General features: G+C 43.7%; 1 protein-coding gene across 7 annotated transcripts in view; it reads left to right on the top strand.

Moving 5' to 3' along the window:
• adgrl3.1 (adhesion G protein-coupled receptor L3.1) overlaps positions 1-12119 on the top strand; it is a 125986-nt gene that overhangs the window by 35788 nt on the left and 78079 nt on the right. For all 7 annotated transcript variants that reach the window (XM_084340788.1, XM_084340787.1, XM_084340783.1 and 4 more), the window contains exon 4: positions 5276-5489. In XM_084340788.1, the coding sequence (XP_084196914.1) occupies positions 5276-5489 (214 nt within the window). The remainder of the gene's footprint in view (positions 1-5275; positions 5490-12119) is intronic.

Here is a 12119-nt window from a genome sequence, read left to right as displayed (position 1 = left end):
GAATAAGTCGACATATGCAAATGACGCTGTTTATACTTAGCAAGGATTAGTTGAAACAAAGACAGTTTAGCTTGAGGACACACCGCAGCGAGCCTCCATCTCTTCCAACTAGCCGTGTCTTGTCATTATTTCAGGGTTATGGGCAGACAAATAAAAGAGAATAGGAAAGCATGGATTTCTGAACGTAAATCACCGATAAATAAAACAAAATCAGGGGTTTAGAGTATATTCCTGGCATGGACAGTATTTAACCTGACAGGGTAGACGTGTTAATCATGTTGGCTTTAGAAAAATGCTACAATAGTACAGTACATGTGAAGTAAATGTCAATAAGTGGACATCAAACAAACTGTGGCAAATACATTTCACAGTATTAAAGGTAAGGAGTTTTTCTTTTATATTTTTTCTGTTAACAAACATCATGAAAAGATGACCAATAATATATTAGTCCATTCCTCAATACTCTAGTGCTTTATATCCCCACTTAAAACAAACACATGTTAAAGGGTCACTCTGTAGTTTTGGACAAAAACTACATACTGCACCTTTAAAGCACCTTTTTCAAAAATGTACTCAAGCAGGGTGAAAAGTGCCTTTGTTGAGGACAGTTTTCAGTTGTGGAGTAATACATTTCAAAATAAAGTACAATGCCCATCATCATCCTATTAAAAAAAAAACCATGTCTGCCAGAGCAACGGAGTGGTTAAGTTATGTGTTTTTAGTCGTTTTTTTTTAAATAATGATAGGAAAAACAGCTGGATCTGTGCAAAAGACATTCATTGAGGTGACTTTTTAGTCATGATCCTTTTTCAGTAGTCCCACAGGAACTGGGTCTCTGACCAAAAGTTAGCCCTCAATAAAACTGTACTGACTGCACTGTGCGAATGGTTTTCCCATCATGCATTTATCCTCAGCTCCAGCACCTCCAACAAGCCTTTATTTGGTGAGCAGTTATCTGTATATACTGGAAATAAATAGATTTTGGACAACAATGGAGCACTGAAGAACAGAGGAGAAAAAAAAATTATATTGGGCTTTGGCTACACAGCCAAGTAAGTAGGATCAATTCATTGTTGGTTTTGTTTCTTTTTATTTTCACAGGATTTATTGACAGTAAGAAAAAGCAAAAAATTGCATGCCTGCTTTAAAATATCTTTTGCACTTTAAAAATGTGTTGTTATTTTTGCTCTAACTCAGACGACCCACATTTCCGACACCAGTCTTGGCCAAATGCTTTGGCAGTTGGAGTGAGAGATCACCTTTTAAATCTCTCTCCTCTTCCCTCTCACCCTCTCCTTCTCCTTCTTTCCATCTATCCACCTCTTTCGCCACTCTCTTGTTCTTGGCCCAAATGTAAAAATCGATATCCTTTTGTTTCAGCCCCCTGAGGCAATAAGAGTGTCTGAATAAGATTGTCTGTACTGTCCGCCGCTGCCAAGTTTCTGTCACCACTTACACAACTAATGACAGACACATTAACATGCACTTGCCAGCTCACACATTATTGCATGTTTGCAAAGACAGAGAGCTAAATATTGTCCTACTCTACGTGTGTATCATGTGTGCTTGTTTGGGAAAATGTGACAGAAATATATGCAGAGCGAGGCAGGTTAAACAGAGTGCAGTTTTATAGGTGTGGCAGCTGATATAAATAGATGAATTAAAAGGTGACAGGACGGTGTGTGAGAGTCAGCGCATTTACTGCTGCTTATAAATGCAGAGTGGCTTTTAATTGGAATACAGATAGACCCCTTATTTGAATTGTGTGTGCGAGTGCGTGTGTTTGTGTCATAATGCTCTCTTTATGCCCAGCGGGGACCCTGTAAGGCAACACTGTAAGACATCTGATCCAAAGCCAGTCTAGACAGCTGCCTTACAATACTGCGTATTGATCCCCTCACGCTTCAATTAACCCTCTCTTCAAAATTTACATTCATGCTCACGAAGGCGGACACGATGCAGCCATTGACAAACTCATAAACTAACACACGTATTAACACCATAATGACCCACTGACCTTAGCACTCTTACCCCTCTTTCACACACAAAAAGTCCTTCAAATCCTCAACCACTGCTGGGACACGCATCCTTTCTGAACGTGTGCTTAAGGTCTAATCATAGCCTGCGGTGATATACGTGTGTGTGTTCATTAGAGAGGACATTTTCAGTAAATGTCACTTGTATATCAGTCTTATCTGGAAGCTAGCGCCTGCCTTTATCAATGTAGTGCCCTCAGGTACCGGCACCACACAGATATTGGCTATGAATTTCTTCCACGACATGTCATCACTCAGAGCATTTGTATGCGCGTGTGTGTGCGTGTGAGTGTGCGTGCCTGTATGTGTGTGTGCTCGTGTGTGTGATGTGGTGAAGGGCAGTATTAAGTAGAGCCCGGGCAGAGTGTCATTGAGCTCATTCAGATTCTTTGCAGCATCGGTGTAACCATGACGCTCCTCCAGCCAATGAGAGAGCCGAGGGAGGGAGGACAGGGTTGCTATGGTTATCGTGACAGGGAGAGCGAGGAAGGTGGTGCCGTGCCTCGCTTTTCAGGGATGTTGTAGGTCTGTGTTTGGATTGCAGGTAGATGCCTGTTCGCTGTGTGGGTGTTTGTGTGTGCACATGTGTGTGCAGAAATGATTTGGACGGCCTTGACAGGATGAATTATTCAATAAAAACAAAATTGACATAGAACAATAAGCAGTCACAATCACTTGACACTATCAGATTTAATATACTTTATTTGTTTATTCGACAGGGACGATGCATATTATGTATATTGCTCCAGATATAGCTCAAATTCTCAGATGAGGTCCTATCCAGGGGTAGCAAGTGACAGTAAGAAGCTGTGTACAATAAGATCGAAATTACAGTTGCAGCCAGGCGAGGTGATGACAAAGCCGAACAACACAAGTGAACACCTTGGCTGATAACCTATCTATCAAGGGATGATAGCTGATGCACCCTGGGATCGCTGCTCTCAAGAACAGTGAATAACAACATCCAAGCTACACCACGGCAACCAAAGTCCCAGGGAACATCCAGCCCCAAACCATCGATATCATAGCACCCTCCTCTAATCACAAGACGATATGTTTCCAGTGTGTTAATAAACACATACTTAATGGAAGAGGACACATATTCTGTCATTATGTTGAGTGTTATAGTCAGTGCAGGTACCATCCTCTCTTAATGATGTGTGGACTACTGTTTGATCAAATAAAAAAAATGACCATATTAGATCTTGGCACATTATAGTCCTGATATTTTTCACAAAACAAATTTGTACCTGTCACAGCAGGAAAAGCACAAGCGTAAATGAAACGATTAAAATATGACTGTAGTTTCAGGGTCCCGGTATTTTGCATGCTGGCTTAGTGTCATGGCTTACTGGGACACTTGGAAGGAACTGAGCCATCCTCAATGAAATTTGTTTCACCTGTGCTTTCCCCGATACGACGAGCCAAAATGTCTGCCGTGAAAAAGTGTGATAGCGGCACCTGCTGTGAGGTTAGGCATCCCAGAAGCAGAGCTGCAAGCTCACATTCTTCTGAAGCACACATTTTTATTTTTTTCGTATTTGGCAGTGAGTGTTGTCTTGGAATTTGATGGCACAATGAAGAGCACATGCCCCATCACATCCCCTGACTCTATGCAGCACAGATAAGAACATGGGTGCAGAAAAATCGACTGCATAAAAGAAGTGGGCATCCAGATCTGAAAAGTGAAGCCAAGTGCCTTTAATCTACATTTTCTTTCTAATGGCTGCAAGGGGGCAAGTCCACTGGTTGCCAAAAAAGTTTGATTGTGTAGAAGTATATGAGTAAGTGACTTGTCACTTGATTTATTTACTCTGTAGACAGTTTTGGAATGAGTGTATGGCAAGTATAAACTCACTGTGATGTCACCCATTGTTTGGTTCACAACTATTTCTGAAGCCTCAAATTTGGCGTTACGGCCATCGCCATCTTGTTTCTTGGTGCCAGAAGAAACAGTTTTTGGATGAGATGGTGGAGCTAGAGAGGATATCCTGATTGGATCTGACTGAGAATCTGAGGAAGCATTGTGTTCATGAGGAATATGTTGAGGAAGACTTGAAACTTGCGATTGAGACCAAGCAACTGTTTGCTGAATGAATAAATCAGAAGAGAAAGAGGGTCACATTTTCATAGACTTTGATACAATCAAACTTCTTTGAGTTGCTGGCCATTAGAAAGAATGCAGGATAAGGCACCTCGGCATTGGCTTCACTTTTCAGACGCAGATGCTCCATCCATTTTATACAAGTCGATTGTTTAGGGTTTCAATTGCTCATCTCAAGCCTTCTTTAACAAAGTATGATGTTCATTTTGTAAATGATTGTCACATTTAGATTAGAATAGACAATAAAGCAGGTTACGCTTTACGCTGCCGTCAGTCCACCCATCAATCCAAACAAGCTCCCACCCTTGACCAAATGTGGTCACATCCTGCTCCATAAAATCCAAGATGGCGACGTCCATAATGCAAAACTTAAGGCTCCAAACAGTGGTCCACAAACCTTTAGGTGACATCTTGGTGGTAACGTCAACTTCTGTGTTCAGTTCAGAGACTATCTTTTTCGGTGAAGATTGCCAGACATTGAGCTTATAGGATATCTAGACCTAATTAGTTAATGGCAACTTGATGGCTGTGTGGTCTTACAGATGCTTCATCATCCAAGAGATCTCATCAGTTCTCCTCATTAAACCAGTAAGGAAGTAGTAAGGAAAACAGCAGTAAGAAAGATCTGGGACAGATCAGTAGTTCCAATCTCATTGGAATTAATGAAATGTTTCCTACTTCAGTACAGGGAGAGTGGATGTATACATCAAATTTGCAACTTCTGAGAATAAGAAGTCATTGCTATCTTTGAACATTTCTGCAGCACTTAATGTCTGTTGAAATTGCCAGGCAATTACTTTCTATCTGGAGTGATGTCTAAAAGTGCTAACTGCAAAACAGTAATTACTAAGTTTGGTTCTCTTGCGACAGTGAACATGCCCTTATGAAAAATCTTCTGCGACGCTATTGTTTTTGTATAGCATGGATAATTAGTCCATATGACAAGGGTACAAATGCAGTTTCAGTTGAACACAATCTGTGCTTGTACAATTTAGGCCTCCAGTGCACATGTTTTAAAGGCAGCCCTACAAATAAGTCTAGTGTTCCAGTATTTCAGTAGGTTGAAGAGACAGTTATCATTAAATCAAACATCATCTTTGTACAGATGTTAATGCTTGTGTGTCTTTGTGTCCAGCCAACAGCCGTGCCCCTATCCCCATGGCAGTGGTGCGCAGGGAGCTGTCCTGCGAGTCCTACCCCATTGAACTGCGCTGCCCGGGCACAGATGTCATCATGATCGAGAGCGCCAACTATGGCCGCACCGATGACAAGATCTGCGACTCAGACCCCGCCCAGATGGAAAACACGAGGTGCTACCTCCCTGATGCGTACAAGATCATGTCGCTCAGGTCAGTAAGCATGTGTGCACATGTTTGTGTGGATGATGTGAAATGCACATGAGCGTGTGAAACCCAGTGTTTCCCTCAAGTCTCCTGTTTGGGGAGGACTGGAGAAACTGTACAACCACTGTGAAAGTAATTCATTCTGTGTGTTGCTTTGTTAATTAAGTTTGTCCCATGGTACACTTTGTGCAAAATGCACAGCGCTGACTCATGGCACCAAGAGCTTAACCCAAAACAGGAACAGTTTCATACAGCAGAAGAGACTGACATTTCTCAGTCCCGGAGATCCTCGCTGCAGTACGTTTGCAGTGTCAACTGTTCATTTAGTATTCATCCTGGTGAAGTATCAGTGTCAAGTTCTGCATTACTCACACGTTAACCCACATCCACAAAGTTGACAGCACACAACAACAGCATAAAAACAACACAACACAGCTGCACACCTGTCAGTTGTAGTGTGATGGGGCAAAAGGAGAAAGGTGATGGAAAATCTGTGGAAACTATAACCTGTGAGCCCCACCCTATGCAGCTCTGCTGCTATCAGTTCCTGTACAAGCAGTACAAGGCCATACAACTGCAGAACCTTATCAGACAATGGAAATTACTCAGGTAACACTTCCTCTACACTTGACCGGTGTGTTCGCCTCCTCTCCTGGCTGTGCTGCAGAATTAGTGTGCAGAATTACAAGTGTTTCACTGAACAAGGGTAACAATGCATGCTTAGTTCTGTTTTTCCTTTAATAGTATAACATTGAGATGTTTTATGGCTGTAAGCTGTAAGATGCTAAAAAAACATTCAGACATGGATGTATGGTTAGAAATGAGACTTTATAGATACTGTACAGGTCATGTATCATTGTTATTTTTAGCCAACAATGCCCTGACTCCCACTGATGTTTAACTTAAGTGAGTCTCAGGGGACAAACTAGATGATTATTATTCCACTTTTGTAAGAATAATCAGCACTTATTTTTTTAGTTGCAAGATGTAATAATGCTGTCTGATTCTCTCTTTTACCTCACTGTAACTGGCAATAGACAAGTTTACTGCTTCTACATATCCTTATAAAGTAGATGTTGATTGCACAATGTAATGGATGAAGAATAATTAAACCATCATTTACACTTGTTCCCTATAAAACTTGCTAACAGAATACAATTTTGTGTTCCACTGGACATGTGGTCACCCGGGAAAATTATTATAGACTAAATAGACTTAGATAAACTCACATTTTGTCATGTGTTGTTGTTATTTGTGACTCTGAGGAACAATCCAGTTGTCTTTGCAACAGCGGCGCCAACAGTAATACCGCTTGGAAATGCCCAGGGGGAAAGTTGTCAGTTGCTACTTAAAAAGGTGCAATATGTAAGAATTGGCCACCTCTTGGATTCGTACCCCTAACAAATAGGGGGCAAACTGCAGCTGCAGTTAACTAGTGAGCTCAGTTAGCCGTGCAGTAAGTGGGCTGGACTGGTCTGGCATGCTAACTACAGCAGACGTCGGTGCAACACAATAGGTCTTCGACATAATGTCAAAACTCTTATTTCTTCACATTCTGTTGATAATATTAGTTAATTTTCGAATGTTTAAAACTTAAATTCTTGCCCCTTTAACTCTGCACTATTCCTGCAAACACGCACACACTCCAAAGATTTGTACTTTTAACAGGAGACATTTTTTTACTTACTGCTAAAGTGATAAGAATTTTTGCTTTACTGGTATTCGTTATAATTATGAAGAAGTGGTCTTTTGTTTGTATTGTTAATGGTCTCTACACCCCACAGTGCCAACATTTTGTTGGGCAGGTATGATGATGAGCGCTAACTGGAAAATAATAGCAGAACAAAAATAGCAATGAGGGGAAAGGAATGCTCTGTGTAATGAGAATGTCTGGATATAAATAATTCATTAATGTCACCATTAGTATCTCAATTTTTCAGATCACGTGTTGCTCTGACTTTGAGTGCTCTTTCCTGCTGTCCCATTATTTTCTCTCTCATCTTTTTTCTGTCTCAATATTGCGCTCATCCTGCTGTCTCTCTCGCTCCTCGCGTCCCTCAGTCAAACCACCTGTCCGTGTCATGTGGCGATGCTCGGATTGCGATTGCTTTGGCCTGGCTCAGCCTCTCCACTCGCTCTGGCAGCTGCAGCCTGTGTGGCCACTCTCCTGCAGTCCTTGCCATCCATAATTTATACACATGCGCACGCACACACACGCAGTAACACACAGCATGTACCACACACAGCATACACTGCCCAGGGGCTACACCAGACTTTAAGCTCCAATTAGCAGAGCCAGAGGCCAAACTTAATCTTGAGGGATCCTCTGTGGAGGTGACTCAGCCCGGAAACAACTGTTTATCACATATATTTTCAGTGAATGTGTGTGTGAGCCTTTGTGAGTGTCTGTGTGCGCAATACTGTATGTTCGCAAACGTGAGCGAGGCTCAGAAATGCTCATGCACACAGTGTGTTTTAAAAGCACCAGCGTTGCACATAAATGCACACAGTGAATGCACTTGTTAATGTGCGTTGAAGTCTGTTTTGGGGATTTTGCACACATTTCAGTGTGTGTGTGCTTTTTAGCTCTTTGCCGTACTTGCGCACTCCTCTTCTTCATTCTGTTTCAGCCTGTCTGGTTTCCACTCTGTCATTCCCTCTATGTCTGTATCGTCTCTGGTTTTCAAGCCCAGCTCAACTGGCTGATAAAAATCAGAGCATGTTCCGCCTGCCCGGTGTTTCCTCAGTATCACATTCTCTCTTTGTTTTCCTCCCTACCACTCTCCAAGGCCAGGGAGCGTGTGCGCGTGTTTGCGCGTGTATGTTTGTGTGTACGTGTGCGCCCATACCACATAATTGGTCTTGATATCAAAGCCTCATATCTCCAGAGGGTCTCACAAGGCTTCTCAGGCAACCTAGAGAGGACCTGATATCGCAGCATTTCCCAGATTATCTCCCCGTTGGGATACCCTGGGTTGAAGGGGAAACAAAGCCGTAGCCATGAAAGTTACGCCTAATCTGTTTTAGTGATAGACTGGCCTCAGTTCAGTGACTCACTCCGTTTTATCATGTTTTGAACTGAAATGCCTTTATTTCAAAATGGCTACTGAGCGTTCTTTGTTTTAAGGTCCGTTGCAGCTAATCCAATTTTATTTCATTTAAGAGAATGTGCATATTATTCCAGTTTTTATTGTTTCATTATGCTCATCCCACTTGTCCCTCCTCTGCACCCTTTATGTGTTTTCCTAGAAATCAGGATCAATCTCATTGTTTTTTTCAAAGTAGCCGCGTTGGCTACAGCCAGGGTGTGGTTCGGTTGAGTGTACACTAAAGCGTCGCTGGGGAGAGTTATATCAGGACAACACAAGCATTTGAAGGTTTGGGTTGTTCAATTCTGAGCAGGGAGAGGAGTTGCAAGCCAAAATGGTGGAATGCCTGCAAGTTATAGCAATCTACAGACATAAAAGTGACTCGATGGCTTCTACGGAGATACTTCACAATGCTCTCCTTGTCCCTTACTGATACTTGAGTGCTTCATGGACCGAGCACCTTTCAGCACGCTCGCTCTCATTCTCTCTCTCTCTATCTCACGCACATACTCGAGGTTGCGAGTGTGGACGCTCTGGAGAATGTGTAGACGGTGCACACAGGCACACGAACTCTGTTTTGCTACCTCTGCCACATCTACCATGTTAGAAAATTGCTTCTGGACTTCAAACAGACGTTCCCCCTGACACCTCCATACTGCCTCTCCCACCTTGTCCCCTTGTTTGCCCTTCTCCCTTTCTTTCTCTCTTCTCACTTCCTCTCTATTTCCCTCCCTTTCTTCTCTCCCTTCCCATCCCTCCTCAAGAAGTCCCTCAACACAAAGGGAAAGCACTTTGACAAGAAAGACAAGGGTAGGGAGTTGTTCCCCCTTCCCTTCCGCTCGCCATCTCTCACTTGCTTTTGGAAGTGTTAAATAACAAAATACTTCATCTATTATTCTCCTATCTGCCACTCTCTTGATATCTCAGCTTTTGTCACTCCATTTCCAGATTTTTTTTCTTCCCTCTTCTCAAACCTCAAATTGCTTCTCACCCCCTGCTTCTCACCCTAACTGTCACTTTTCCTCTCTCCTTTGCCATCTGTTTTAGTTTTCATCGCCTTTTCCTGTTATTCCACTCACTTCTTTCTTTCCCCAGCCCAGGGGGAAGGTGGGGTTGAGCCTGCAGTGCAGGGGCTTATGGGGTTCAGCATGCTGCCTTTATTTTACAGAATGTATTCTATATTTTGGCCCAATCTTGACCATAGGCGCCAGGATTGAACACCAGAGGCATCTCAAGTCTGTCGATTAAGCCCCAGCCTTCATTAGCCCCGGGGAACATAGGTGCACGATTGCTATAAATCCACAACCGTGCGCCAGCCCTGTGTGCACACACGCCAATGAACATGCATGCATGCATGCATTCATGAACATTTTTACTTGCTCAAGCATGCATGCTCACACACTCTCTCGCCCGCACATACACAAACAGAGAAATTGAGGGAGTTGCTCATCACTTCCCGAGCTCGGTCAACTTCTTCTGGCAGCCTGTCTCTTTAGAGCTGAGTCTCAGCCTTCAAAGCACCAGGCCAGTGTGCTAGTGTGCGCACACGTCTGTGTGAATGTGCATGTGTGCGAATACATGCATCTATAGTCGCATGCTTTTGTATGCGCGTATGTGTGTCAGCGAGCGTGCGCGCACGTTTGAACCATTCACGCGGGAGACTGTAAAGAAGCCTCTGAAGTTCTTTTCCTTTGACTCTCTGAATTATAGAAAACCACTTGAATCAAAGACTGCAATCTAGTGCTAGCCATGTGCTGCAGTCCAGGACTGTGTAACCAGTGAACTATGCCATGCAGTCTGGCAGCTTTTTTTTTTTTTTTTATCAGGCATACCTGCACTTCATCTGTCTTCTCCATTTGAGCCTAATCCATCTCTGCAAACACAGAAGGAGAAGGAGAGAGAGGCAGAACAGATAATGACTGAGAAACAGATAAATAAATGCTCTAAACCTTACATAAATCTTAGATTTTTGATCATTATTCCAGCCCAGTGACTCTAAGTACAAAAACAATATTATCTGCTAAATTGAAGTTTTGCACTGAGGCAATGGAAGCTGTGACTACTGTGTGTTTTGTGTGTGTGTGTGTGATGTCTTGCAGCGGTGGACTCGCCAGGATATTTACAATTCTATCTGGTTAGAATATCCGGCTCTGACTTTTTCTGTCTTTATCTTTTCACTCTTCCTCTCTTCTCCCTCCATTAACTATCCTGCATCCCACTGAATGAGGTCATATCTGGAAATGTCCTACTTAATGTGTGTGTGTGAGTGTGTGTCGGTGTACGTGTCTGTCTGTGCATGTGTGTGCGCGTGCTGCCACCCTCATATAGTCACCACGCTTACAGGAGATGCCCTGCGGCACCCTTGGGGCCCGACTGTCACCCTTGCTCAGTGCGGTAATTAGGGCCCACACACATGCATGCATATGTACACACACACGCATACACACACACACACATCCTCATAAAGATAGGGAGAGCTCAGAAGTAAAGATACACTTAAAGATGGACGGATTCTGGCATACAGTCAGTCCTGAATCACATATACAGTGACTTTCCTTCAGCTATGTGACAGCATGGACGCTAAGGCTCCTTTGTAATCCCATCAACACATTTATTATTGTCCCTTACACATAGCTGCATTCTCCAACCACCCACTCATGCACCGATATGCCCTCACCCTGACTGACAGCTGTGCTGCTCTCCCAAAACCTCTGTATTTCCACATGTCAGAGCCTCCACTGTCTGACCCTTCTCTCCTGTCGCCACAGCTCTGCTAACCTTAGTTATCATGCTTCACCGAGCACCTAAGCTACATGGCTGCCTGAGAATGGTTTGAGAATGGTCTAGACATCACACACACTCCCGCTTTCCGTTCCACACACACACGCACGCACACACACACACAGCCTGACACATCCATGTGAGTCAGTGCCTCAGACACGCTGGCATGTAGACAGTGACTTGACTTCCACACTGACTTGATACTTTGACATTGGCACTGAAGCGCAAAACCAGACCAGGACACATGGAGCGGCACTCCTCCTCCCCCCAGCAAATGCACATACACGCGCATGCACAACAGCATGCTCTTTTTGTGTGCATCATGAGGTGAGGGCTGACTAAATCCTAGAAGACAGTATCTCGGTGTGGCGTGGCTCCGTCGTCTTGGCGGCGATGGCGTCTCGCACGCTTCTCTGCTTTTACCCAACCAGGACGGACAGCCCAGCTGTCTGAAACGCTACTCGTCTTTTAGCTTTTAGGAGGATTTGGAGTTTGTGCAAGCAGGTGGTCTTGGATTAAACTGTGGAGAAAGAGGTGTCACATAGAGAAATGCACACACACAGACACACACACACACACAGACAAATTGTAAGGCAGAGAGGAACACGGGGATGTCAGCACAGGAATGTTGCTAGGTGGAATCAAGAGGACGACTCCCCGAGTGTGTCCTGGAATCGGACGACGTGGAAGTTGCCATGGTTACCAGAGGAAGAGGAGAAGGGAGGAGAGGAGAGATGGCGGAGCTCAAAAACTACTTGGCCGTGAG

Source organism: Pagrus pagrus, assembly GCF_965226575.1.
Source record: "Pagrus pagrus genome assembly, chromosome: 2".
NCBI lineage: Eukaryota > Metazoa > Chordata > Actinopteri > Spariformes > Sparidae > Pagrus > Pagrus pagrus.
This window is presented reverse-complemented; position numbering and strand designations above follow the sequence as displayed.